Below are 26,861 nucleotides of genomic sequence, written 5' to 3' on the forward strand. Positions count from 1 at the left end.
AGGTAGAGTCAGAAAATGACCTCTTAAATCTAACAAAATTTGTAATATTTGATAAAAGACAAGAATCTCCTTGGCATTTAATTTAAAAAGAGGTTTTTAGACTCCCTCCAAAGACTAAAAACTTTCACTCTTGGTAATTTCGGGAGTTCAAACTTCGAAGTTTTTTTTACTTGGCTCAATTTAATACAGGACCCCCCCCCCCCAAACGAAAGATGTGTATTAGTGAAACAGTGAAACTTCAGTAAATAGTCCTTCAGCAAATTCCAATACCTTTTTTCTTCCTCGAGTTCATCAAGTTGCGTTTCAGTAAATAACAAGCCCTTTCAATATAAAAAGTGCTGTAATGCAACAATGCATCAACAGTACACGGCGATTCAGTAAAATTGAATACCTTCGTCCTCTGTCATTCAGTAAATTCAGTAAACGGTTCTTCAGAAAACAATGAGCCCACGCGACAAACGAGGTATATTTATGAACACCTTCAGTAAATTTAAATAACTTTTTCCTTCATCGAGTTCATCAAGTTATATTTCAGTTAAAAAATAAACCCTTTCAATACACGAAGCGGTGTAATGCAACAATGCATCTTCAGTACAGAGTCCTTCAGTAAATTCAGTAAACGGTCCTTCAGCAAATAATTAGCCCCTGTGATAAACAAGGTGTATTTATGAAACAATGCACCTTCAGTTAACAGTCCTTCAGCAAAATTGGATACCTTCGTCCTTCAGTAAATTCAGTAAACGGTCCTTCAGCAAATAATGAGCCCCAGCGATAAACAAGGTGTATTTATGAAACAATACACCTTCAGTTAACAGTCCTTCAGTAAAATTGGATACCTTCGTCCTTCAGCAAATTCAGTAAACGGTCCTTCAGTAAATAACGATTTCTCGCAACAAACAAAGTATAGTAAGTTCAAATACCATTGTGCTTCAGTAAATTCTTATACTTTCCGTCCCTTGTCCTTCCGTAAATTCAGTAAATGATCCTTCATCAAACCCTTCAAATATACGAGGGATCTCAATTAAACAATGTACCTTCGGCAAGTTCAAGGGTTCTTCGGTAAGTTCATTAAAGGGTCTGTTAGTAAGTAATGAACCCTCCAAATATAAGAGATATGTACATTAGCCCCAAAAGTCATATCAATGAACTTTTTAATATATTTGACATTGGTGTTTGAGAAGCAATAAATAATTCCTTTTTCTGCTTTTAAACCCTCGTCTTAGAGGACATGTACAGTGCCAGAATGCAGGTTAATTTAAAAAGATCTTATACCAGAAATTCATGCTGATCAAACAAGTAGGTACTTTGCAGGCATGTGCGTGCAATTAGACTAAATAACTATTAATATAACGGACGGACGAAAAGTGAGCTACTATTAAAATTGTTTGTTATCAAAAACAGGACATATCATTCCATGCTCAACGTACCAGAATTGACCAGCTCCAGAATAGCACAGGTTCAAATCCGCCCTCCTCCCAAAATCCCATTCTTAAGTTAAACTAATATCATCAAATTAACGTAAATTTTTAATCTTCAGATAAGACATCAATTTAAGAAACCAAAACGTGTGTTAGGGAAAAATTAGAAACAAAATTCTTCAGAATCAAAATAAAAAGGTTTTCCATAGATATCACTGTCGCGTCTTTCCGATTTATCAGTGAGAACAAGTCGTATTAGCTCCTCCTCTGGGTCTGACGTCAACCAATCAGATTCGTAGTTTATTTCGGTCACCTGACCAAAAAGAATAAACTCAGATAGGCCATATGATAAAGTTTATCAAATTACATTAGAAAGATTAACATTCTTTAAGAAAGTACACTGACAGAGGGATAAGATTTGATTTAAAACCCCTACTATAAGAGTAGGGTTTCTGAGTAGCTCAACGCCAAATCGATTGTATATGCAAATCCTGCGCCTGATCCTGCTCAAGAAGAAGTGGAGGTAACAGTAAAGTGAAATTTGTTGGTATTTGACTAAGTCTCATTCACAGTAGGATCTAGCTAAACTGAGATATTTGGATAACATCGATATTTTATTAAGGTCAAGTCCATTTAATAAATTGACTTGTTCAGGCTTACATAAGTGCTATTTCTTCTTCTTATCGTTTCATAATTTAGAGCAATGAATGCATAATATCTATGCAATCCCAGGCCCTGCGGCAGCTGGTTTCGAGCCCGGAGAGTAATCCACTTCGGTTAAGATATTGGTTAAGATCCTGGAGAGTTTTTCTATACAATAAATGATTTTTAATGAGGCCGCCTGATTGGCTTGCCTTAGTATCAACTGAACTTGGGCTCTACCTGGCTCCGGAGAACCCGGAATTCCAGACGACGATTATCTTCAATTAGAATCAATTTAATTTTCGTATTCAAAGTATAAGATCATAAAGCAACTGTTCAATTCTTTATATTCTTTAAATGCGGAAAGAATTATACCATCTTTTTTTCATTAAGAGCATAGAAGGGGTTGAATTTGTAGGTATGAGAAATTTTAGGACGAAGATAATAACAAATAATTAATTATGATTAACAATAATTGGTTTCGGTAACGCACCCTAAATCTTTACCATGAATGAATCTGTTGTTAGCTAAATCTCACTGTGAACGAGTCTTCACACATCTAAGTATTGGAAATGTGCGTAGGTTTCTTTTAGGATGGATTTAGTCAAATTAGTCAATAGCCAACAGTTTCTGTCAATTTAAGACCTCTCTAGGTTTTAAATTTTTAGAAGAAGCAGAAGGGTCAATGATTTTTTTTCCCAAAAACACAAATCCACACAAGGGAAAATTTGGTCAAACGAAAAAATGCAAATAAAGTGAAAAACATCAGACATAAAGAATTTTAAAAAATTTGACCAAGCGTTTAATTAACCAGTGGCATAGCTAGGAGGCAAGGGGGGCGGCTGTCCACAGGCGCAGCCTCTAAGGACTCAAACTGAGTTTTTTCTCCGTCAATACTATAATGTACTTATATTAAGGAAGTGATGGAGGATGGAAGAGGGAAACCGAGACAGTCCCTAGGGGTTGAAAACACTGCTACGCTTCTGTAATTCCCGTTCGATTTTATTTTAATTTATTTAATTTTATTTAATCAATTTAATTCTTATTTTTTGAAACTTTTTATATCAACATACCAAGAGCCGAATATTAGCGGGATCAATCGATTTGGCAGTTGATCCACTCAAAATTCATGTTTTAGAAACAAAGGGAAGAAACGGTCTGAGGCTAAGATGGCTTTAAAAGGGTGTTTATCAACAAGCGCATCTGATTTAAGGTGGTGGACATGAACAGCTGTCAATCCTGTTAGGATGTAGTAATCATGCTCTAAATCTGGCGAGAAAACTCAGTAGCTCTAAGGGGTTAAATAGGGTTACTGGTTTAGTCCACCACGTTAAATCACATGCATAAACACCATGACAAGCCAGACTCCATTCACATTGGGCCCTATCTTATAATAAATTCTAAATGATAGACGCACTTGAAACTAATTATCTTAAAACAATAAAAAATAATAAATATCAAGTAATATTATATAATAATACAAATTAAATATAAACTTTAAGACAATAACTCGTTTTAATATCAACTAAAAAGCAAAAAAAACTTTTTCCAATAATCTGGCTCGCAATAAATTTTACGAGGCGCAACGGCAATGTGAGCCATAATTTCGCGAGGCGCAACGGCAATGTGAGCCATAATTTTGCGAGGCGCAACGGCAATGTGAGCCATAATTTTGCGAGGCGCAACGGCAATGTGAGCCATAATGTGTATTTTACGATATTTTTCGTCAATCCGACTGACAGTTTTACCATTATTGTTCAACCCCAGAGCATCAGAATAAAATTTACCCTCACCCCATGAACTAATAATAATATAATTCTAATAATAATATAATTATATTATTAAAATTAATAATAATATAACGTAATAATATAATTCTGGAGGATTTTCCAAAAAATCTGTATTCTCAAAAAAATCGGTTCCCCAAAAATCCCATTTCATTCAGGGTTGCCACCCCTAGTGACTTAACACTTGTGACAATCCACCCATAGTAGCTATCACTTTCACTTAACTTGACATGATTTTTTCACTACTTTCCAAAGTTTTTGTCTCAATTATTTACTACACATCAAGAACCAGACATAGATCATTGAATTACTGACCTTTCTTCCTATTCTAGTAAAAGCTATGAACCATTTCATCAAAAGTTCTCTTATTACTCGTGGTAAAGAATTCCATTTTAACCTGTTTGTGTTCAGTGTAATTCTGAGCATTGGTGCAAAGAGGGTTATTTTAGCCCTCTAAAGGGTTAATAATAATAATAATAATATAATTATATTATTAGTTATATAATTATATTATTACGGTCAGCATTCCTTTACTAAATCGAATATATAATAATTGGAACTTAATTCGTTTAACTATTGTGGATGATATTAGCTTCCGATCGTTTAAAAGTAGATTGAAAATCACCAAGTTATTAATAATCAAACAATACGAGTCAACCGTTACCTACTTTTTTGTGTGTGTGTGTGAATATTTAGCGGAATTATCTTAGTATTATTTGTTTTGACAAGCCCTTGGCCTGTAATTTTATTTTCACAAACAAAAATAATCCTTAAAAGTATTGAATACAGAAATTTGTGACATATTTCCCTTTTTTATTTTTTCAATTTCTCCCGGTAACTTATTTTCGATTATGTAGCTGATAACATTGCTTCAATTGCTTCATTACATATTAACTTCGTAATGCGGAACAACATCAAATTAAAAATTGTATCGTCAAAAACAGTGAAACAAAAATAAACTTATCTTGGGCAGAAACGTTTTCTATAAATAAGTCTACTTTCTATTATCTCTAGTAAAAAGCAACAAAGGGTATGTTTAAATTTCTTGAGTAATTACAGAAATATTACTATAATATATTACAGAGCTAAAATATTACTAAGAGGTACATATGATACCATTTCTCTACGTCAGTCCCAAACACAGATAATCACGGGCAGGAATTGCCAGTAATAGTAGATAGGCTCACAGATAAGCTCACAACTAACTTGGACAAGGTAATAAGCCACAGGAGAGAAAAAGCTGAAAGTAGTCAATACAGATCCTTCAGAGACATTTGGAATATTAAATCAGCTATTGGATGTTTATAATCTTTAAAAATCCCATTTTTGTTGATCAAGCTAACAAAGTTGTCAAGCTAATAAATAAAATAAGGTAAAAAAAAATGGAAGAAAAGCCTAGCATTACACAAGAACGAAACATCATTTCAGGAGAGGTAGACATAAACATATTAAGACAAACAAATCCTTATTCTCTGTGTGTTTTTTTTTATCTCTGCGAGGAAAAAGAATGAGCAAGATAGTCGGGGAGGAGGTAAGAGCTTACTAAAATATCTCCCCCCCTCAAAAAATCCCCAATCATTCTGAAGCTTACTTTTTAAAACTGACATAACTACTTTAAACCTTAGGCTTTTAATACGTTTAGCTTCTACACTTTTAATTAAAAAACAAATCACCCAATTTCAGAGAGCAAAAAAAAAGAAAAAAAAGAAAGAAAGAAAAAACACAGGCACTCAAGAACTGCCAACAGAATAAATTCTTACTGAAAAGAGAGATGACTTACCTTGGCAGAATCTTTAAGGTAAATCATGGCAGGATCGTTGACACTTTTACCAGATGCCGATTTAGTAGCTTGAATCAAGTCACCAAGAGCAGAGGCTACATCCTTCACTGCATTCAAAAGCATAACCTATTGAAACAAAAATGTGTAATAGCTTAAAATATTCCACCACAAGCACACCAGTACATACATCACACTTGCATATAGTTTTTCAGGCAATTGGCTGCCTGAGCCTCGACTCAGCTTGATGAGATCGCGCATAATAGCAATAGCAACTTTTGTTTTTGCTGATTGACAGTATCTGATTTATAATTTCAATTACTTGTATGTACAGGGGGAGGTGGATTCCCTCCCCTCACCGTTAGGAGGATTGGATTTTAATAATAATAATAATTTATTGTTACCCTATGCATGGAACGCAAATGCACTAAAGGGGAGTATAAAAAATGAAAAGAAAAACAAAAAAGGCACAGAAAAAAAAGAACATGCACAATTCTTGACAACTTCAGACACTTTAGAACACTTTTTTATTAAAAATAAAATATCCTCCAATGAGCTACCAAAGGGTTCTCCTTATGAGATTATGTAATTCTAATGAAGTGTTGTGGGAAGTGCGGGTACTTGAGCTGCTTGTCCCCAACAGTTTAAGGTCTATAGGCCCGCCCGTACAAATACGGCTCTTCAAACTCACTCCCACTCCCTTCTGTACATTACATAAATATAACTGAATCAACCCTTTATTCATTGTCTTCTTCATGCTCCAGTATATGGATTAAACATCAGTTTTCACAGCTGGTGACGCTAGGCACTTGATAGAAGGCAAGTCAATAGAAAATCGATAATTCTGTTGCAGTGGTCAGCAAATCTACGTGACAGTTCGTCCATTTTCTGACAAATCTCAAAACACCGTAGCGTCGCGAAATATAACTATTACGAGTACAAATGGGGATACTAAGGAAATACTTGCAGAACCTAAAGAACAGCGATCGGATTTGCTTTTTATCAGATGCAGAGAAAAATTTCTAAATAGGTGTAAAAAACAACACATGCGGTGCAAAAAACGCATTATATAGCCGGCATTATAATATAATAGTATAATACTATTATAATAGCCGGATTTTTGATTTTTATATATTATAATAGCCGGCCAAGGGTTCTCTTATCAAACTGGCTCTTTACCCTGGCGAGAAGACCATAAGATTTTCTTAGTTTCTCTTTCAAAGAAGAAATTATAAGCTGCCTAGTGGATCTAATTGAAGTTCCAACCGGAAGACCTAAATACTTAAATGAACGGGAAGATGATATTGTGGCGGGACGAACTTGGATTGTATCATCGGAGGCGATCTCCTTTCCAAAGACAAGAAACTCTGTTTTGGAAGTAGCAAAGGAAAGGCCGATTTCTTTCAGTCCGGAGCAAACAGCATTAGCAGCGTTTTGGCGTACCCCAAGATTTTCAGCCAAGAGAAGAATGTCATCGGCATAAGACAAGTGACTTGCGTCAATATATGGCTCAATTAAGTATGGTGGAATCCGTCGAGTAACTTCTCTAATTATCTAATAGACTTATTAAATACTGTCGGACTAAGAACAGAACCTTGTTTAACACCACGGCGCACACGAATGCGATTACTAAAAGCACCTTGCCAACAAATCCGGATTGAGAAGTTCTGGTACCACTGCCACAGGTAGGTGCAAACAAATGGATTAACTCCACATCAGAATTGCTTGGGAGTGAAGAATGGCCGCTCCCTTTTGGCAAGCTTTTCGGGGAAATTCACGAGAATTCGGAGATATGAGAGCACTGAACACAACACAAAGATGAGCCAAAAGTAATAAAAAAGAGAGAGGCAATATTGAATTTTCAGCTGACATTCTTGGGTGGAATCTGATAGTTTATAAGTGGCCCCGGAATTCCTGGGTTGTTTTAAGATCACCTTTCTGTGACTATACAGCACGGCGATGGGATGCACCTGATACTTTGACGATGAATCACATCAGTTCAGTTTTTTTTAAGAAAAAAAACTCAGTGATAATTTATGGCAGCCCTTGGCATTGTGCGCCCCTAGGCCCGGGCCTAGTGAACCTATTGGTAAATCAGTCCAGTTTTTGTTAAGAAAAAAATTACTCAGTGATAATGTATTGCACCTCTTGGCATTGTGCACCTCTAGCCCCGGGCCTAGTATACCTATTGGTAAATCAGTTAAGTATTTGTTAAGAAAACAATTATTCATTGATAATTTTTTGCACCCCTTGGTATAGTACGCCCCTAGGCCGGGGCCTAGTGAGCCTGTTTGTGTATTTGGGCCTACTCATAGCCTCCTGACTTGAACAAGAAGGAAAATCACAGCATGGTAGCACTAATGTATCCTTTTTTGGCTATTAAGAGTTTAAACTGATATAATCTTACTTAATATGGTTATTGGTGGCTGGCATAACAGATTTTCTTTTTCTTTGAGCGTCCATATTTTGTAAATTTAAACAATTTGCTAAGAAAACATTGCCTTTTCTAGGAAGGAACTTTTCAGTCGCATATATGCGCTCTTAAAACGCTGGAAGAAACGCAACGTCTTTCTAGCCCTTTGTGACCTCTTGTGTATCTGTGTGCACATACTGTTACAGGTAAAGGGCACGTTTTTGCTTTGGCTATGTTCCAACAGATTCCACAGTATTGAATGTCAAAATGGTACCGAAATATCACTAACTGATTGTAAATTTATATAAAATTACACGAAAATTAAAGCAAACAAGTCAAGTTTACCATAAACAAGTCATGTGATATAATCTTACTTAATTTGCTTATTGGTGGCCAGTCAAACGGATTTTCTTTTTCTTTTTCGTCCATATTCCGTAAATTTAAACAATTTGCTAAGAAAACGTTGCCTTTTCTAGGAAGCAGCTTTTCAGTCGCATATATGCGCCCTGTAAACGCTGGAAGAAACACAACGTCTTTCTAGCCCTTCTAGCTCTTTGTGACCTCTTGTGTATCTGTTTGCACATGCTGTTACAGGTAAAGGACACGTTTTTGCTTTGGCTATGTTCCAACAGATTCCACAGTATTGAATGTCAAAATGGAACCGAAATATCACTAGCTGATTGTAAATTTATATAAAATTACACGAAAATTAAAGCCAACAAGTCATTATGAAGTCTGACATAACCGAGGTTGTTACCTGGGCTTCAGGATTATTTGATCCCAGGGAAGAGGCACCGTCTTTGACAACTTCTGATAGTTGTAGAATAGTTGAAACTGCATTCTGTGCAGCAGATGCTAATTGCTCTTGGGACGAAGCAGCACCTAAAAATTATGCTTTTTAAATAGGGAATAAACGAGTTTCCATGGTAGCATATAGGAAACTTACTTTCTAATCGAGTTAGTTCCTTTTGAACTTTCGACAACCATCCCTTCCATTAAAAGTGGCAGGTGACAATTTTTTTTTAGCCCATTGTCTAGTCCAGTTCTTATATATATATATATATATATATATATATATATATATATATATATATATATATATATATATACTTAGAAACAACACGAGGAATACAATTTAATACTATTATCCGTAACCTAAATGCAAAAAGTGACAAGTAAGAAAAATCTTGGGCCCTTTTTTTAAATATGCAACTTAAAAAAAGACACACGGAATAAAATTTGAGATTATAATTCGTGATCCGAATTGTAATCTAAATAAAATCTGTAATCCAAACAAAAGACAAAATAAAAATGAGACGCATCTTTCGTATCAGATAAGTCCCTTCTTGAGTTTGACCCCCACCCCCACTTGACAGACGAGAAAAGTTTCAGCCCTTTGTCTAGCCTCGTTTTTAGAAACGAAATTTTAGAAAGAACACGAGGAATAAAACTTGAAACCATTATTCGGAATCTAAATGCAAAAAAAGATAGCAGAAAAACAAAACATATCTATCAGATCGAATAACAAATACAGGGTGCAAATAGTTGTAGGGTGAAACCATGAATAAAACACACACAATAAAACTGTAGAATATCATGATCTTAAAGCAACAATGACCCTAAAAAATAATACAGACAAATTAACAATAAAACAAACAACTTAATGAAAAAAATTAAGCCGAGTGTTAACCGAAATATTTGCATTATTCTCTTCTTTTTTCCTGGCTATGACTTTCGTCGTCTTTTCTTCCTTGCGTTTTCACATTTTGTAGGGGATTTTTCCCTATTCCCCCTCCCATGTAAATGTATCTGTAGAATTTGTTCTTCCATTATATTTTCTACTCTATTTATTATTCTATTTATTATCTATCTTTTTATTATCTATTTATTATTCTTTTCTATTCTAATATTCATTTCTATTGTTTTTTACTACTATTTTTCTACTATTATTTTTTTTTACATTTTTTCTACCATTTATTAAAAAAAAGGGCATACTAATCTTAAAAACAAAAGAAAGAGACGAGATAAAGATGAAAATTGCAAAAAAAGAAAGAGAGAGAGAGAGAGGGAGAGAGGGAGAGAGAGAGAGAGAGAGAGAGAGAGAGAGAGAGAGAGAGAGAGAGGGGGGGAGGGAGAGAAGAGAAAAAGGAAGAGAAAGAGAGAATCCTGCAAGGAAGAAGATGCTATTTTATTTTTTCTACGCCGTGGGATAGAAAGACGTGAAAATACTTCTTCCAAAAATGTACTGAACGATCCTGATAATTTTTAATTTGGTTAAAAAAATGTCTCATAGGTTTGCACACCCCCATCCCCACCTCCCGTGTAGAGGTACCTGTAAAAAGTCCGGTGTTACACACAAGAAAAGTACTAAGAATAGTGTTTTCCGGCCTTTTTCTCTTAGAATAATTCTTAAGACAAAACAAATGTCTCATAGGTTTGCCACCCCCCCCCCTTCCCCGTTTACCGATACCTGTAAAAAGTCCGGTGTTACGCATACAGTAACTACTAAGTATAGTGTTCCCTGGCCTTTTCCTCTTAGAATAATTCCTAAAATAAAACAAATATCTCAAAGGTTTGCAGCCACTCTCCCCGTGTAAAGGCACCTGTAAAAAGTCCGGCGTTACGCATACAGTCCGGTGTTACGCATACAATAACTACTAAGAATAGTGTTTCCTCTTAGAAGAAAACTTTCTTTTCCTCTTGGAATAAAATAAGTGTCTCAAAGGTTCGTGGCCCCCTCTCCCCGTGTAAAGTTACATGTAAAAAGTCCAGCGTTACGCATACAATAACTACTAAGAATAGTGTTTCCCGGCCTTTTCCTCTTAGAATAATTCTTAGAATAAAATAAGTGTCTCAAAGGTTCTTGGCCCCCTCTCCCAGTGTAAAGGTACTTGTAAAAAGTCCGGCGTTACGCATACAGTAACTACAAAGAATAGGGTTTCCTGACCTTTTCCTCTTAGACTGATTCTTAAAATAAAAAAAATGCCTCAAAGGTTTGCCAACCCGAACCCTCCCCCCTCGCCGTGTAAAGGTACCTGTAAAAAGTCCAGTGTTACGCATACAGTAACTACTAAGAATAGGGTTTCCCGGCCTTTTCCTCGTAGACTAATTCTTAAAATAGAACAAATGTCTCCAAGGTTTGCCCTCTCCCCGTGTAGAAGTACCTGTAAAAAGAATACTAACCAGCAACAAGGGTCTTCGTATCTTCTACTAAGGCCTTAGCCGTCTTTAAGATATTTTCTCGGTGGTCCGCAAAGGATTCATTTTCATTCTCGGAGTGGAGTGTACCAGCAGTGGCAAAAAGGATTGTCGTATCTAAATCCCCAATAATGCCAGATACAGTGCTGGCAGCGTTGATACATGCTTGAGTTCCTCTTGATCCAGCTTGGAGTGCCGAAAGCACCTATATATATACAAAAGGCGTGAGCATTTGGCAACGAGGGATTGAGTAATTAAAAAGGAAACACCATTCCATAAAGGCCTGCACACTGAGTATTTTTAGGAGAGAGGGGGAACTGAAAAAAAAATATAATTAGAAGAAGTGCCCTCACACTTGGTAAAATATAAGATTTGGGGAGGCAGGGGGGAGTAATACAACGCCTCCTGTTTCACATACGAAACCGCCAAGCTTGGGAAAATGATAAAGAAAAATCGCCATCATCTCTTAAGAAAAAAGGACAAACAGAAAATAACATCTAGCACCAGCAAATCACAAATTTAAATATAGAAACAAAAATATAAGTATTTATGGTATTTGTTGTTTTTTGGTTGTGGTTTGATTTGGAGTGGTGTAGGTTTTTCGGGCTAAAGACGAAAGAGCCAGTTTTGCCAAAAGGGCACAATAATTTAGACAATTTTTTCTATTTTTTATTTCATGTTCCGTTATTTCAATCTTTTTCACAGTGTATCTCAAAACAAATAATCTGTTAACGTTCAAAAATTCTGGGAAGGGTCCAATGAAGCTTACAACATTGACTAAACTAATTTTTCAGAATTAACACAAAACTCAATCTGATTTTGAGCTTAGGGTTTGAACCCCTCCCCCCGAAAAAAGATCTCCGAAAAGCAAACAAAACATTCCACGTAAACTTCTAAAAGACATTTCCGACTCGTAAATAAGTCGTAAGAATACAAGGGAAAAATCATTATTTTATACCGCCAGACATAGTATACAGTGTGTGAAGCTTATCTTCTTTACTATTTACCCCCCCCCCCCCAAAGAAAAAAAATCAAAATGAATATTGAAGCCCAATTTTATTTTCTAGCTCTACCGGATAACGCCCAACTAGATGTCTTTGCCCCCCCCCCCCCCCCCAGCTAGATTTAAAAAATTTCATTTTTGGTATTTTCAGTAAAAATGGATTTTGTGCTGTTTTCATCGAACAAATTGGAAAAAAAATTGCCCTCTCCCTAGATTTTGAAAGTATATTCCCCTCCCTACAATTTCGTCAATTAGCGCCACTGGGGATGACAAGGATCACGTAAACATTCTTATTTAAGATTCATTTTTTTTCACATGTTGTCTTTACAGCCAAAATATTGAACATACCATTTTGCTTTTTTTAGTCTCAGTCTGAATTTATTATTATTATTATGTTTTTTATGACAGGGCAAATCCATACACTCTGGGTAGAAAGTTCAGGTCTTAATTGGAACAAAATGAACCAGTAATTTTCAATATAGGGCGATTGATGTTCTTTTCCTATGAATTTCCTATACTCATTGATAAAAAAATAAAATCATTAGCTGGTGATAAAAAATTATTAATTAACCAACGTAATTCAGACCAAACAATTCAAAGAATTTATTTTCCTGCTGCTAATAAAAATGCATATACATAAAATGAAATCCCCATTTTTTCGTTTTGGGTTCAGTCGTTTCATTTCATTTCTGAATTCTTGATAATTCATTTCATTATTCAACTGAGTTCCTTTGATTGTTCTAAGGAATGAAAGTAGCAACGCTCGTAGTTTCTTTGATTTTGCAGTCAGTATTGCTATGTCAGTACTGCATAGCACAGTACTATCCCTGAATTTTTCGGGATTTTCCCTATTTCTCCACATAAAATTGGATTCTCCAAAATCATCCAAAAATTAATACCAAAAAAGTAACGATTTGTATTTGAAGTTAACTGTCGTGTGTTACAGACGTTAATTTTCAGGCAGATTTCGGTAAAACCAATTTTCTGTCCCGAAAATTCGGGAAAACTCCGAAAGTGAGATAATGGCAGCACTGGTCAATGATACTTGCTCATAGATCCTACTGTTAACTAACTCTTACAGTAGCAGCTTTTGCAATCTGCTTAGATGTTGCAGTCAGTCGTAAAGGGTCTTAGGCTAGTAAATTTTTCCAGAAATCAAAGAGGATTCTGCTGAGGTCTTTATTGACATTCTTGGCAAACTTTTCAGCCCGAAAAGGAACAAATTTGCTAAAAGACTATACCAGTTCATGTCGACTCGAAATTTCTAGGCTTCTTGATTCTACTGAGAGACTTGATTACACGTATCTAATGTAAGAGGTATCGCGAGCGCGGGACACAGCATGGCCTTTAGTGTGTCTGCGAAACAAAGTCGTAGTGAACAAGGAAGGAAACACTTTGAATGGATATGAAGAAGAAGAAAAATAACAAAAGCCAAGAGCTCCAATGGCACTTGTGATGAGGTCGGAACCTAGAATTATACTCGGTACTAGAATTATCGATTTCATCGTCCTAGCACGTCAAGAATCACCGAACTCGCCAAAGTACTAGAAATCCCTCCAACTCCCCCAAAGAGATCGGATCCGGTCCGCTTATGTGAATCACGTATCTAGAACTTGTACTTATCTCGAACTCGCCAAAGTACTAGAAATCCCCCGAACTCCCCCAGAGAGAGCGAATCCGGTCATACAAAGGTAAATCCGGGACCAACAAACAGACAGAAATCTCGATCGCTATATGTCACTTGGTAAATACAAAGTGGCATAAAAATCCATTCTTCCTATTAATCACAGATCAAATGTATAATTTTCTGAAAGAACAAGTTATTCTACAGACTGCTCTTACATTATCCCTGAATTATCCACGGTTTCCCCGAACTCTCCTGACGACAATTGGGTTCTCTCCAAAACCCTCAAACAATTAATGCTAACAAAACAATTAACGATTTCTACTTCGCGTATTTAGTGACGTTCGGGTAGACTTCAGTGGATTTTTGGGCAATTTTCATTTGAGAAAACTGCAAAAGTATTATAATGACAAACACTGCTCATACATCCTAATATTAACCACATTAAATACAAGTCAAGTTCTGTAATGTAATCAAAAGAATTGATTACACGTATTTAATGATAATTGATTCTTCTTATCAATTGCAGATCCACTGCAAAACTTTCTGTAAGAAAAAGGTACCCTATAGACACACTTTTCCCAAGCCCTCAATTTTCACGGGCTTGCCCAATTTTCCAACAGAAAAATGGGTCCTCCAAAATCATTAGAAAATTAACGCGAATAAATAATGACTTGTATTTTACGGTAACTTTCATGTATCTACAGACGTTCAGGCATACTTCCGATTTTCATTCGAGAAATTCGGGAAAACTCCAAAAGTACAACAACGGCAACAGCGCTCATTCGTCTCACTGTTAACCACATTAAATATAAGAAAAGTTGATCCAATTCGACTGCCGGCACCACCAGCCCCTCAACCCGGAGCTCAATTCCATGTGACTCAATGCAGAATTTGTAAGCTAGACAGCGTTGCTAGACATACCTGTGAAACTTTATCTCCCACATTTTTAGCACTTTCGGCGAGATCTTTTTGTGCGAACGTATCATTTGGCAACGCTTGAACACTACTTGCTGATTTAATAGCAGAAATAGAGGCTCGGCCTAACTCTTGCACTGCTGAACGAAGGATTGGGATGACATCAGGAGTGGAAGAAGATGAACAAGCACCTCGGCAATCCACAGCCAACTGCACATAATGACGAGACAAATTTGAACATAGTGGACCTATAAAAAAGGATGTGTAATAAAACCTATAATAAGTCATATATATGACATCATATATATACAATAAATATTTATACAAATTACAAGTACACATATATACATATTGTTGTTATATTGCTATTTACATTTTTTATCATAATATCATTATTTAAAAAATTATATCAAAAATTATTGATCATTATTGTTATTGTTATATGCTATATTGTTATATTAGCAATATCATTATTATAGTTAGTCATGTCATATTACAATAAGAAGAATATTTCCTATGAGGAGGAGGAAGATGAGAATGAGCATAAGAAGAATATTCGAGGAGGAGGAGGATGAGAATGGGCATAAGAAGAATATTTGAGGGGGAGGAAAATGAGAATGGGCATAAGAAGAATATTTGAGGAGGAGGATGAGAATGGATTTAAGAAGAATATTTGAGAAGGGTGAGGATGAGAATGGGTATAAGTAGAATGTTTGAGGAGGAGGAGGATAATTAGACATAAGAAGAATATTTGAGGAGGAGGATGAGAACGGGCATAGGAAGAATATTTGAGGGGGAGGATGAGAATGGGCATAAGAAGAATATTTGAGGAGGATGATGAGAATGGGCGGCAGTGTTGGCCTCAGGCGGCTTTGTGCTGAATCTATAATAGTAGTAACTACCTGACATCTAGTTTGAAAGCTGCCATGGTCAACAGAAACAATCTGTTGTTGAAAATTAGAATGTGAGTAATTTATTTCACTCGATTACATAGTAAGATTGTATCCAAGATCATGGTAAGTCTTTTTCTAAGTTCATGGTAAGTTTGTTTTAAAGTGCATGGTAAGTTTGTGTCCAAGCTCATTCTAAGTTTGTGTCCAAGTTCAAGGTAGGTTTGTGTTCAACTCCATGGTAAGTTTGTCTTATCTCATTTCCAAGGAGCAAAATGAAGCTGATCCATTTACTGACCAGCAAATTTCAACATTAACAAGACAAATACCAAAATATCCTAATTGTTATATAAAAAAGAACGATGTATTCTCAGCTCTGTTTTGTTTAACCTTCTATCGTAAAAATATAAGACTTTTCATAGTAAATTGGTTACTTTATTTTAAAACGAGCATGATGACAAATTGTTTTGACGAGAGAAAATTGACCTAAGACTTTAAAGGAAGAACATGAAATTTGAATCGATCTTTGTGGATGAGAAATAAAATCCAGGGGATAAATAAAAACACTTTTTTCCAAAAATATATACCGTGATTTTTATACTTTGTCATTTGGCTCGTTATGACCGAAAGAAAGTGATTCAATTTTGGGTGCTTAGTTTCGACTTTCTTTGATACATAAAATTAGTTTCGACATCTTTCGATACCTACATTCTTCAATATAGACGCTTCGATATTTTAGTTTTGACATTCTTCGATACAGACACTTGGCTTTAAAATGCCGATCTATACCGACACTTAACTCCGACATCCTTTTATATCGCCACTTAACTTCAGCATCAAAAGTTACTTTTAAGGACCTATTCTACTTTACTACTAAATTTTGATTAGACCGAATTTTAATACTAACCACTTTAATCGTAAAGAAATTTTATTAATTCGTTTTTATTCTTAACAAGACTTGGCAACCCTGTTGAATTCCTGTAGGCTAGGTTTCGGAGGTTGCTTATTTTCATCTACCCAAATCACATATATAATTGAAATACATTAATACTGCCCTGAGAGGAGACCATATTGCAAACAGTAATACAGCACGTCATTACAATATTGCAATCCATTGTCAGACAATAAATTTTAAATCACATTTAACACGCTTTTAGCAAATGCAAACATGATTTTTGAGGTGTTTCCTCTGTCCATAAATTATCCAGAGAGAATTCAAATTTTGTCTCGGGGAGGGGGGCAGTTTTTTCCACTCTCGAAAAAATTGTATGTTTTATGGTTTAACCTAACTAGGAACGATCCGAAGACGGAGTACCCAATAACATTTCATTTTCATTCCAGAAAAAAAGAGATTGCCCATAAATTATCCAGAGACAATTAAAATTTTGCCTCGGGAAGGGGGGGGGGCATTTTTTCCGATTCTCGAAAAAAGTAGGAACTATCCCAAAGCAGAGCATCCAATAATAGTTCACGTTCATTCCCGAAAAAAAAGAGATTAAATACCCAAAGAGGACGCGTTTTCTCCATTCTTGGTTGATATTTCCTGGGCAATTCTTGCGATCTCCTTGACAGTGGATACCATCCTAGTTTGGTAGTCAACATAGCTCATCGATGCATCGGGTAAATCCGCAGACTCGGCCTTCGCAATCGCACTCGTTATCGTATCGATTAAACCTGATACAACTCCAGCCTGGAATGAAATAAACTCAAAATATATAAAACTAAAAAAAACAATCAAGTAAATAAAAAATTAATTGAAATAAAATCGGCTTTCTCAATCACAGTCGTTATCATATCAATTAAACTGAAATACAACTTCAATGCTTACTACAACCCCATCTGATTACATAGAACAGAGGAACAGAGCATATTCTAAAGCTTCTGTGAGCCCCCATTCTGTGGTATGAAATAGATTAGGCGTGCTTTATAATAATCGGATACACTTATTGGGTATTGTGCATAACCTCAAAAATTTAGCCCTACTCATTATAATGAAATAATAATAGCCAAAAACCAACACAATAACTACAGAACAGCCAAAAACGTTCAATCTGTGCGTGCACAATCTTTACAGTCCCGAAATGTGCGTAAAATTATGTAAGGTAGCGTTTAAGCTTCTTGAACTGACTAAACTAACTGCAATCTTCTTTTTTTTACCCTAGGTAGAAAACATACTTTCACAAAACTCACTGACCATAGTGAGGTGAGCACTAAGAGCAGGGAGCATAGATAAAGCAAGTGAGACCCTAGGTATAGAATATCCTAGGTAGTGACATGAGAATGAGGCAAGTAAGACAGTGAACATCTTTAGAAATGACGCACTGAGCCTCGTTTCAGAACATGGTGTTGCATTTACCAATTACCAATTATATTTTCCAATTATACCAATCCCGCCTGAGGGATTGGTATATTTACCAATATTTACCAAATATTTACCAATATATTTACCAAAATATACCAAAATTTACCAAATTTTACCAAAATATTTACCAATCCCGCCTGAGGTCCCGACCTTTTCCTAGTGCTGTCTAAGGTCCTATTCAGTCTGAGGCTCAGACTGCACCAATTTGATACACTTTATGACTAATTGTTCTGGCTGATCAAATCGAAGGTTCATCAAGCATAGAAAAAAAATGTATGTAATACCGATGTCCACCAGAGCAATTTTTTGGTAGGCAATAGTGTTTGGTGCTTTTTCTTACCTATCATTAGCTTCTTCCAGAAATGTTTCACGGTTTCTTCCTTTTAAAGGCAAACTTATTCAGAACGTTTGATCTTTCTAAATAAAATTCGATAAAAATTTAAACTAGCTTATAGAATGAGTATCATGAGACTATTTATCAGTTTCAATCCTAAGATCATTTAATAAATACTGTTTAATGAACTTGAATTGGCCGTTTGAATAGATTGGTTGGTTAAGAAACATGGCAACACTGTCTTCCAGCATGCAGCATCATCATCAGGGCACATCTTATTCCCAAATTTTTTTTTTTCATATCAGGTTAGGTTAGTTAGACATCTGTATAAAATACTTTTTGTCTGTGGTCCAGACTTTCCATAAAAACTGCAGAGACTATACCTATACCACTTTCTCAAAATATGCTAGAATTGTCGGCAAAGAGGAATAAAAAAAGAAACAAACAAGACAAAATTGAAGTGTTACTCAAGACAGTTGTATGAGGTGGTCTAAAGGCGCTAGAAAATGTTTATTCTTAATTCTGACTAATCTTACTTTCTATGAAGTTTCCGCTTTCTCTGCCAATGGGACCAGTGGACAAAGATCTAGCAAAAGGCTAAGAATTTGTAATTAAATTCATCCCAAGATTTTCACCTACTTCAAAGTCGGTAAATTTAGAGCAGCTAGTAGACGAAACAGTAATAATTTATTATTTGAAAAGCTGCCGTCTGCTTCGCTGCACCGCCTGATTCATTGCACGGAAATATTTAAGGAGATGAGACCATTTGAAGGGAAATCTAAAAAATTATAAAAACTACTTTAAAACAGCCACAAATACTTGCTTATCTAATTCCCAAAGGTGTTATACATAGGTGTTATATATATATATATATATATATATATATATATATATATATATATATATATATATATATATATATATATATATATATATATATATATATATATATATATATATATATATATATATATATATATATATATATATATATATATATATATATATATATATATATATATATATATATATATATATATATATATATATATATATATATATATATATATATATATATATATATATATATATATATATATATATATATATATATATATATATATATATATATATATATATATATATATATATATATATATATATATATATATATATATATATATATATATATATATATATATATATATATATATATATATATATATATATATATATATATATATATGCCCAAAATATAGCCCAATTTATAGGTTGCCACTACGTTTTATATTTCTCCTTTCTTTTGACAACTTGATTAGTCTTCACCGGTAAAACAGAAGAGAAGAAAAGAGTAGCTATATTGTAAAAACACAATAGCAATGTAGAACTGGGCTATGTTTTGTTCTTTTAGAGGGTGAGGGGGGGACTGAACCAAGGAGCTCTTTGCATCACCTGTTTTTTGGGAATTTGTTTCAAATGGTCCTTTCTCCTTAAATATAACTGACTGCAGGTCCCTGTAGTCAATCCCTAAGATGAGGGTCTATAATAATAAAAATTGACCAACCTGAGTTGCAACATTCTCGATTGTTTTCGTTAGATCATTTAATGCGTCTTTCATTTGATCAGCACTTTCATCAACATCGCCGTGCAGTTGTACTGCTTTCGGATTGCCACCAGAGTCTTTCGCACATAAAACCAACTGTATGGCACATTCTGCAACAGTTTTCGTCTGATCAAGCAACACTGTCTGCTGCTTAGTATTAAGGAGGTACGATGCTGAGCCTGTAAAAGGAAGTATTGTATGCGTTAAAGAAAAAATGTGCAGCAAATGGCAAAATTTGTGTCACACTCTTGTTCAGACATGTGCAGACGAACTTATTTTAGAAGGGGGTGCACATAGACGAGGGGGCCAAAAGCTATTTAAACAGCTAAATTATACGAAAATTACAATAAATTACCAAAAAATTGTAAAAATCATTAGGGGGAATGATGATATTTCAGTGGAATCTGCACCTGAAACCGTTCCTGAATACGTCACACATCTAATGCATGAATGACGAAACATGAATATTAACCTTATGGAACCAATTTCAAATTCGAGTTTAGATACGGGATAGGAGGGGGGAGGGGGACTTTTTAATGAAATACAAAATAGTATATTTCAAGATCTAACCCCCCTCCTATAATTGGCAATCTTGACAAAAATAAAAATAAGTGAAAAATGGCTTTTCATTCACAGTAACTGCTCTTTTTAAGACACTGCTGTAAACATTCGAGGGCTTAATTCTGTGAAATAGTCACTTAGAAATGATATAACTCTGAATAAAGCAAAAATTATGTTTCCCTCCATCAATTAAAATGATTGAAGTTAAATTGTAGGACTTTTTCTTTTTATTCTATTTAATAAAACTACCACAATTGAAAATGCTTCACTTCTTCTTAGGAAAGGAAGAAAGCCTATCCAGACCCGGGCGACAATTAACAAAAATAAAGGGGAGGGGCAGGTGATGGTAAGGATTTTTTTAGGTTTTTAAAACGAAGGTAAATAAAAGATTTTTTTTAATCTAGGGAGGAGGAGGGTAAAAATATGGGCCCTGGCGTCCCTGATTCACACAATTTAGAAAAAATCAAAAATGGATTTTTCAAATGTTTTATTTATTTTTAAAAATGTAAAGAAAAAAACAATAGAGAAGTGGAATTTTAAATAGAAAAAAGAAAAAATGAGGAAAAATAAGTAAAGAGAATACTAGGGTATTTTTTTTTTCTTTGTATGTTTTTCCAATATTATATTATAAAGAAAAATTCAAAAAACGCATCAAAGCTTGTTTACATGCATTTTGTTACTGTTTTTATTCAGTAAGCAATTGACATTTTTCAGTGGCCCTCCAGTAATATCAAGTTCTTCTTAATTTTTTTTTTCCGAATCTAAATTTTATTAATTTATCTTTAATTTTGTGAGTAACATATTTAAGCTCGTTTGTTCTCAGCAGTTGCATTCCCAAATGTTTACTACAATTCTCCAGCATGGCTTTGAATTACAAATACAGACTAAAGAGTATGGGCAACTTATAAGAGTGGAAATGACGAAAAAAAAACCATCAGCACCATCTAACGCTTGGCGTCTCTTAATATTTTTTCAAGATTCACAATCGTTTTCCAGTCGGGAACTGAGATCAGACTGAAATTCAAAAGAAATTGTAAAAAACCAACTAGAATACAACAATAAAAAAAAAGTATTTTAAACATCTAAATCGTAGCTTAAGCTGTTAGAAAGTCTTGCATAATTTCTTTAGGGAGTAGAAAATAAATGTTATTCAAAGAAATAAATGAAAATATAAAGAAATGAATAATAAATAATATTACTAAAAGCATAGCATTAAATGTCAATACTGTCAAACATTCTGAAAAAAAAACATTAAGCCCTGAAATTGTAGAAAGCTGTTATAAAATGTAGCATAATTTCTATCGGGCACGTACGCAGGAATTTTTTTCGGGGGGGGGGGGCACAATCTAACGCTTGGCGTCTCTTGACATTTTTTCAAGATTCACAATCGTTTTCCAGTCGGGAACTGAGATCAGACAATTATTACGTCCCAAGCTTTACAAATTACAATAATTAAATTAATTATTCTTACTATTACAATGAAACGCAAAGAAACGCTGAACGTTAGATGGTGGTGATAGTTTTTTTGTCGACACTAGCGCCAGTTTCTATTCTTATAAGTTACCTATACTCTTTGAGGCAGACAAGCTTCTTAGTCGTTTAAGTCTGTGCAACTACCTGAGATTTCTACTAGGCCTTTCATCTACCGAACACAGGACAATTACCGCGTCGATCGCCCTGTTTTGTTTGTGTTCAAATTGGAAAAACAGACGGTAGATCGGTACTGAGTCATGTTCTTCGACGTACCGTTGAAATTCCATCTTGAGATTTGAGTGATAATAACTGTGTCTATGTAATATATCCTTTTTGCTGTATCTTTAAAAGTTATTCGAGGTATATTTTTCTTTCAATGTTCTGCTTTTTTCTTGTGCTGTTATTAGTGGCATTTTAATCAATCTCCTGTTTGCGACCAAAAAATGAAAACTGAAAACTGAAAACTTACCAATGCAATTATTTACAAGCGGCTGAAAGTAAGAAGCCATTTGGTTGACAGAATGGCCAAGTCTTTCAGCTTCAGATTTGGCTGAATTTCTTACATCGTCAATCCTGTCCGATATTTCGACAGCACAATTTGTTGTTTGTTCAGCAAAAGTTTTGGCGGACTGGTCCGTTCGAGGTGCTAAATTTTGGGATGTAACTGACAAACATGCCTGGTCTATGTCCCTAATGCATCCGTTCAGTTTTTCGACAGCGTTGTCACAGTCCTTCTGCCCTGGGGCTTTGTCCCTAAAATAAGACATTCATAATCACCAGGAAACTGAAAATACCATTAAAATATAGAATTGGTGTAAGTAAATACGATGTTCAATCTATGCCTAAGGTAGAAGCATAAACATCCTTCTTGGGAGAAAAATATTTTTGAAAAGAAAAATAATTTGTGGACATTTTTCTGAGTAAAGGGGAAGTGACCAGCAATAGATTCATCCAACCTGAAAACTGAGTTTTACTGCTGATGATGAACACTGTATATGTGTTCAAAATATGCAGTTAAAATTATTATATCTGTTCACTGTCAATTAAAAGGTTTCATCCCTATTTTGAACTGTTATGCCTCAAAATTGTAGAAAGCTGTTAAAAAATTTAGAAAAATTTCTATTGATTAGAAAATGAAAATGAAAAACATAGGAGCGCAGATAGAAATAAATATTACATAGACATTAATAAATAATAAATGAATAAACAAAGCAATTATATCATTAAAAGCATAGCATGGCTACCATAAATAATTTCATATTGACAAGTAGAATATGATGACCTCATATAACTTGCCAAATTGCACACAATTGCAAGTTTGACTGAATCAGAAACACATTTGCGCTGGTTGGCCAAAGCCTGCATAATGGAAGGATCTTTGGGATTTAAAGCCAACCTAATTGGTGGAACAGAATCCAACATTTAAATTGAATCCCATTTTTTTATGAAAATGAAACAAAGAACAATAGACTGTTCAAAAGTCTTGAAGCGACTGCCGATAATCAAACAGTTCGTGGTAACGAACTGTAGTAAGGAGCGACCCGGCTCAATAGTGTCACAAAAGGACTGTAATTAAATTTATATCTTGACTAATATGGTTGTTGCGTTCGCCCAGCAGTGTGGGTCCTATTACCCAGCTGAGGAATTTATATCTAGCATCATAAACATAAAAACCAGATATTATAAATATTTGTGATAAATAATTTCTTAGACTGCGCTGCTTTTGTTTTTATGAAATATAAAATATAAGTTCTATGAAATGAATTAGAATGGAATAGTCGTGGGCAAGTTTGTGGACTAATTGTAGAAAAAGCCAAGACAGATAGTCCAATTGAAATGGAAATGTAAAAAAAATGTGAAAGAAAAATGTTAAAATGTTAAAAAAAGAAACAAGGATGAAAACGTGGGCATCAAGTTTGTGGACTAATTGTAGAAAAAGCCAAGACAGATAGTCCAATTGAAATGGAAATGTAAAAAAATGTGAAAGAAAAATGTTAAAAAGAAATGTTAAAAAAAGAAACAAGGATGAAAATGTGGGCATCAAGTTTGTGGACTAATTGTAGAAAAAGCCAAGAAAGATAGTCCAATTGAATGAGAAGAAAAACCTGGCATTAACCCCCCTCCCCCCTCATTGTCAACGTTACCATTTCCCACTTGTGCTACACCTCTCATGTCACTCCACAATGCCGAACTAGAATCAACCATATTCTGCTCTTTCACGGTTAATCACGCTCAGATTAGCAATTATAATGGAAATGTAAAAAAAAATGTGAAAGAAAAATGTTAAAATGTTAAAAAATGTTAAAAAGGAAACAAGGATGAAAACTCAGGAAAGACCAAGTTAAAAACTCACAGGAGCTTAAGAGGGTACAACTTTTCTATGAAGCTACCGTTGTCTAAAGGAATCAGCAGGATGCTAAAGTTTGAATTTTTACAGACGAAAAGCGTTGCCAAATTTAACTAACTAATTTTGATCATTTATTCTTATGGTCAAACGTGGCAATACTGACAAATATGTAGCATTGATCTGAAGACTTCATAATTTTAAACAACTGAAATAAACTTTTGAGAATTTTGGATTTTAAGTATAAACAGACTCGATAGGTCCACGGTACATATTTTTTTGTCCTTTTTTTGGTACCTTTTTGCATGACGAATATATCATCGTTGTTACACCTAAATACAACAATCATGGATGGACGTTTGCTTCCATAAAGGGCATCACAGCGCCCCAAACGGATGTGGTCACAAAGAAACTTGCACTGGAGTTTTCTTAACCATTCCTACCACATGTATGACCAGCTATTGAAAAATTCATCATTGCGCACAAACAAAGGGGGAGACAAGGAGAAATGCCGGACACTCTTCAATGCAGAAGATAAGAACGCAAATTACTTTTGCTGAGCACCTAAAGGTCATATCTGACATTTAAAACTTTTGAAATAACTGCCAGAAAGTCGTATACTGAGCCATATTCTAGGGGGGGGGGCAATGCAATGCACGTTTAATCACCCTCCAATCCTCCTGATCTACATTACACTACTGATCCTCCCTTTGAAAACAGCTTAACAAACGGTTTGCGCCAATTACCTGACACGTGTCGAAATGTTAGATACGACTTTTTAAGCACAACAGCGATGATAAAAAAAAAAAAAAAAAAAAAAAAAAAAAAAAAAAAAAAAAAAAAAAATTACAGTTCAATAGTCCATGATTTGAGGATGAGCCAACCCAACAGTAATTTTGCAACATTGTACATACCTGATGGAAGAAACAAGCTTTTTGATCGAGTCAGACACACATTTGCTGTGATTGGCCAATGCCTGCCAATTGGGAGGGTCTTTAGGATTTAGAGCCAATGACTTTGCCGACAAAATCATTGAACACGATCCGTCAATAATTCCTTTAGCAGCTGAGGTAATTGGCTCCTGAGCTTCTCTAGCTTTTGGTGAGATTTTTGCTGGAACAGAAGCATACTCTGAAGAGCTGGCAAAATTCACAAGGCCTTGGACTGCATTAATTAAAGGCTGTGTTGCTTCTGCGCAAATACTTTTGTTCTCACTGGAATATTCCTGATCAAGCGTTTTGATTTCTTTTACTAATTGTGCAGTAGCGTTAGCCACGTCTGTAGCTGAACGAACAAACTGTCGTTTTGCGACGGGGTTGCTTGTTTTACCAGAGGCCAATCGACAGGTGTTGCATAAAGAACTTGTATGTTTTGCAATGATTGTTGCAGCAGAAAGCACCTACAAAGATAAATAAGTTTTGAGACCACACTGGCTACATTTGAAGTACGATAAAACGAAGAACCAAAAATTCATGTTTTGTTTTTCACTTTTTAGCTTTTGCAATATTACTACTATAGCTACTACTAACAACTCACTGCAGCACTAAGCCACCTGAGGCCAACACGCACATATCTCAGAAATTGATTTGCTAAAATTAATTGTTGCAAATCTCAGAAATTGATTAAAAACCTAACCTGTCATGATCAAACCTTGTATAAAACTGACGAAGCTGACTGGTGTGTCGGAATTTTGACACTCACCAGTGAATCGACATTCTCCAATTTCGGTCTTTCACGGTAATGTATATATACATCTTTTTTCCTATAGCCCTGAAGACTTCTTAATGGAGGTCTTAGCCGAAAAACCTACTCTATTTTGTTAACTACCAGGCTGAAAATTATCTTCATTTATTTTTGTCTTTTTTTCTATTTCTTTTCGTTCTCCGTTATTTTCATGCTTACAAATAAAACATAATCAAAAGAAAAAAAAATAACATAATTTTTTTTCTTTTTTTTTTCTTTTCGTTTTCTGTTATTTTCATACTTACAAATAACACAAATATATATATATATATATATATATATATATATATATATATATATATATATATATATATATATATATATATATATATATATATGTATATATATATAAATTTTCTTTTCAAAAGACAATTAAAATATAATCTATATTCAAATATTGGTTTGATCCTCAGGAAGGAGGAAATAGAGCGTCAAGAGAATTTCTGGAAGATTGGGAGGAGATCGGATGTATATAAAACTTTTAGACTTTTATCTTACAACTATGTTGGTCTAAACATTTGCTTTTAGTTATTTTGACTCGTTTTATTCCAAATTTTCCAGCACGGGAGAAAATAATCTCGAAAATATGCGATAGGGTTGTTGGACAGATCTTTTAATTGCTCTTCTCATTGGGTTAAATTCGTAACTGTGACTTAGTATACTCAAAGTGAGCTTTGGTGAGCCTTTTGGTATAGATCCTGATGGTTCAGAGATGGTTCAGAGAAAGTGTGAAAGCTCGGCATATATTAGCACTCCAAAAAGAAAAAAAAT

At 34.7% G+C, this 26,861-nt stretch overlaps 1 protein-coding gene across 5 annotated transcripts in view; it reads right to left on the bottom strand.

Moving 5' to 3' along the window:
* LOC136037746 (talin-1-like) overlaps nucleotides 1-26,861 on the bottom strand; it is a 206,399-nt gene that overhangs the window by 25,487 nt on the left and 154,051 nt on the right. For all 5 annotated transcript variants that reach the window (XM_065720530.1, XM_065720532.1, XM_065720531.1 and 2 more), the window contains 8 exons: nucleotides 25,262-25,746; nucleotides 22,473-22,756; nucleotides 19,931-20,148; nucleotides 17,174-17,360; nucleotides 14,787-15,028; nucleotides 11,221-11,440; nucleotides 8,795-8,919; nucleotides 5,628-5,753 (listed from right to left, as the gene is read on the bottom strand). In XM_065720530.1, coding sequence (XP_065576602.1) covers nucleotides 5,628-5,753; nucleotides 8,795-8,919; nucleotides 11,221-11,440; nucleotides 14,787-15,028; nucleotides 17,174-17,360; nucleotides 19,931-20,148; nucleotides 22,473-22,756; nucleotides 25,262-25,746 — 1,887 coding nt within the window. The remainder of the gene's footprint in view (nucleotides 1-5,627; nucleotides 5,754-8,794; nucleotides 8,920-11,220; nucleotides 11,441-14,786; nucleotides 15,029-17,173; nucleotides 17,361-19,930; nucleotides 20,149-22,472; nucleotides 22,757-25,261; nucleotides 25,747-26,861) is intronic.

The sequence above is a fragment of the Artemia franciscana genome, chromosome 17 (genome assembly GCF_032884065.1).
Source record: "Artemia franciscana chromosome 17, ASM3288406v1, whole genome shotgun sequence".
Taxonomy (NCBI): domain Eukaryota; kingdom Metazoa; phylum Arthropoda; class Branchiopoda; order Anostraca; family Artemiidae; genus Artemia; species Artemia franciscana.